Genomic DNA, 2,500 nt, shown 5'->3' with positions numbered 1-2,500 from the left:
TTGCCAATGCCTAGCCGGACACACACAGTCATTTGTTGTGAGCAAAAGGAACACGTATCGGCAAGCCAGACTCAGAGGCAAAACTGTGGCTGCAAGAGCCAGCACACTTGCGTGCATGCACACACATACAGAGACAGACAGACAGACAGACAGACACACACACAGATACACACACACACACACACACACACACACACACACACAAATACCTGAGCTGGCGCCGGTGACCAGGCCCCATTCGGCGTTGTACTTCTTCTTGAGGTTGACGGGGAAGAGATCGAGCACAAGGTTCTGGAAGAGGATGGTGCCGACGTAGCCGACAACGGATGCGCAGCCGATCCAGAAGAATGGGGCAACCGACCAGTGGAGCTGGAACACGGTGCGCTTGATGCTGCAGGCCGTCGCCAGCATGGACTCCACCACGGTCGTCGGCACGGGCGGAGGAAGCGTCTCTGGCACAAGCACGGTCGTGTCTGCGACAGGGGCAACAGCAGACTGGCCGACCTCAGCGCCCAGGTACTCCGCAGCAGCCATCGTGTAGCCGTGCAAGGTTGTGGACGTGTACGCCATGGCGTTGCCAACCCAACGTGGCGCGCTCTTCACGTAGTCCACCACAGTGTTTGTCGTCGTCATCGCTTCACTTTGCACTTGCTTCACTTTGCTTGAGTGACACTCGACAACAGCTCGCTGTATTGGGTGGTGTCTTGAGGAAAAGTGTTGGAAATCGTTCACAGATCGCCACGACCACGAAGCACCAGGACGATGATGATGAGCGAGAAGGTGCGAGTGGCGACGGTGGGTGTGCAAGGGGATGGCGGTGCCAGCGATGCCGCCGCCGCTGCTGTTCTTGTGTTGTGTGAGGGGTGCCGGGCCCTGGTGTTGGAAGGGAGCACAGCCAACATTGTTGGTGAGCAGTTGAAGCAACGACTGCACCGGCGGTACGCCAGTGCTGACGCTGAAATTGCTGAGGACGCGAAGGAGGAGCAGAAGCAGGAGGGTGACGACAGTTACGATCCCACGTGCTGCTTCTGCATGGGCGTGCTCAAGGTCCGTGTATGTATGTACGTGCATTTACGTGTATATGAACATATGTATGTACGTGTGTGTATGTGTATATGAACATGTGTGTGTGTGCATGTGCGTATTGTGTGTGTGTGTGTGAAGGTGTAGCAATCTCTGCATCTGTGTGTGTGTGTGTGTGATTGGTGGTTAGCTCATCTGTGGCACCTGCATGGCATCGTCGCCACTGCTTGGCCTTTGCAGTACTGCACGGACCCGGCATTGGGGAAGCTGTTGATGGAGAATTTGAAGGCATCGGAGTATGATTCCACCAGCATGGACGTCGGCATCACCCTGCCGCTCTCCTGGCTTGTGCGCGAGCGCATCATCAACCTGCACCTGGACATGCAGTACGTTTGCGTATGTGTGTGTCTGTGTGTGAATATGCTTGAGTGTGTATGTGTGTGAACGTACTTGAATGTGTGTGTGTGTGTATGCGCGAATATGGGCTGTGGTTCTGTGGTTCACGTGTGTGGACGCTCCTCCTCGGTATCGCTCACACCTGGGACATTGTCTTCACCACGTACATGGCTAACACTACACAATCGCTCACTCGCTTTGTTGATGTTTCCCGCAAAACCAGGGGCAACACGCGAACCCGCGCTTCCCTGATGATGCTCAAGGACGTGGTGCGCATCTGCGTCCAAGCGCACTACCAGCGCGCTAGATTCACCGTTACGCAACAGAGCCCCTTGCAGACAATCGTGGTACGCAGCCGATGAGACGTTTGTGGCATGGGGATGCCAGCTTGCGCTGCGCTGCATGACCACTGACACACACTCGGGCTTCTCCCTCACCAGTCATCTACTCACCCATTCGCCCATCTCACCAAGCTTCTTTCTCCCGCGTTTCATCTCACTCTGCCCATCTCAGTTCTTTGAAGTCAGCCCGCACCCACAATCTCCACGCCCAGCCTCGCCACCGCAATCACCAAGTACGACTGCAGGTGGTGCCGAGCAGCAGCAGCAGCAGCAGCAGCAGCACGAGGAGGAGGAGAAGGATGGGTGTTCTCGCAGCGGCGGTGGTGGCGGTGGTGGTGATGGCGAGAAGGGGATGGAGGGTGTTGAGGGCGGTGGCAGCCGTGCACCACGCCGGCATGGGCGGGCGCACTGCCACGACGATGGAAGCCAGAGCGGCCAGAACAACGGGGAGGAGATTATCGTATCGGAGGAGCTGCGTGTGCTGACGCAGTTGCGATCGCACATGTTCCGGCCGCGTCGGGCCCGCCGTGGCCGCAAGAAGCCGTCTGCTGCACACAATCAGGCCTCCATTGCGCAGGCGCTGGAGGATCTCTCCGACGGCGAAATCAAGAGGTGGCCACGCACTCTGTGTGTGTGCGTGTGTATTTGCGTACTTGTGGTGTGTGTGTGTGTGTGTGTGTGTGTGTGTGTGTGTGTGTGTGTGTGTGTGTGTGTGTGTAGCGCTTGCGCGTGTGTTGTGG

The 2,500-nt window shown here is 57.2% G+C and overlaps 2 protein-coding genes across 2 annotated transcripts in view; one reads left to right on the top strand and one right to left on the bottom strand.

Annotated features, from left to right (window-relative positions):
- The window catches only part of PTSG_05655 (uncharacterized protein), a 2,958-nt gene extending 2,243 nt beyond the window's left edge, over positions 1-715 (bottom strand). The window contains exons 1-2 of the mRNA XM_004993467.1: positions 210-715; positions 1-10 (exon numbers count right to left, since the gene is read on the bottom strand). The exon at positions 1-10 is cut by the window's left edge and continues 124 nt beyond it. Coding sequence (XP_004993524.1) covers positions 1-10; positions 210-633 — 434 coding nt within the window. The 5' untranslated portion in view covers positions 634-715. The remainder of the gene's footprint in view (positions 11-209) is intronic.
- A 47-nt stretch (positions 716-762) lies between these two features.
- Positions 763-2,500, top strand: part of PTSG_05654 (uncharacterized protein) — a gene marked incomplete at both ends in the record, with an annotated part of 4,514 nt that continues 2,776 nt past the window's right edge. The window contains 4 exons of the mRNA XM_004993466.1: positions 763-1,047; positions 1,264-1,409; positions 1,643-1,766; positions 1,933-2,391. Of these exons, the coding sequence (XP_004993523.1) occupies positions 763-1,047; positions 1,264-1,409; positions 1,643-1,766; positions 1,933-2,391 (1,014 nt within the window). The remainder of the gene's footprint in view (positions 1,048-1,263; positions 1,410-1,642; positions 1,767-1,932; positions 2,392-2,500) is intronic.

Source organism: Salpingoeca rosetta (assembly GCF_000188695.1).
Source record: "Salpingoeca rosetta unplaced genomic scaffold supercont1.13, whole genome shotgun sequence".
NCBI lineage: Eukaryota > Choanoflagellata > Craspedida > Salpingoecidae > Salpingoeca > Salpingoeca rosetta.
This window is presented reverse-complemented; position numbering and strand designations above follow the sequence as displayed.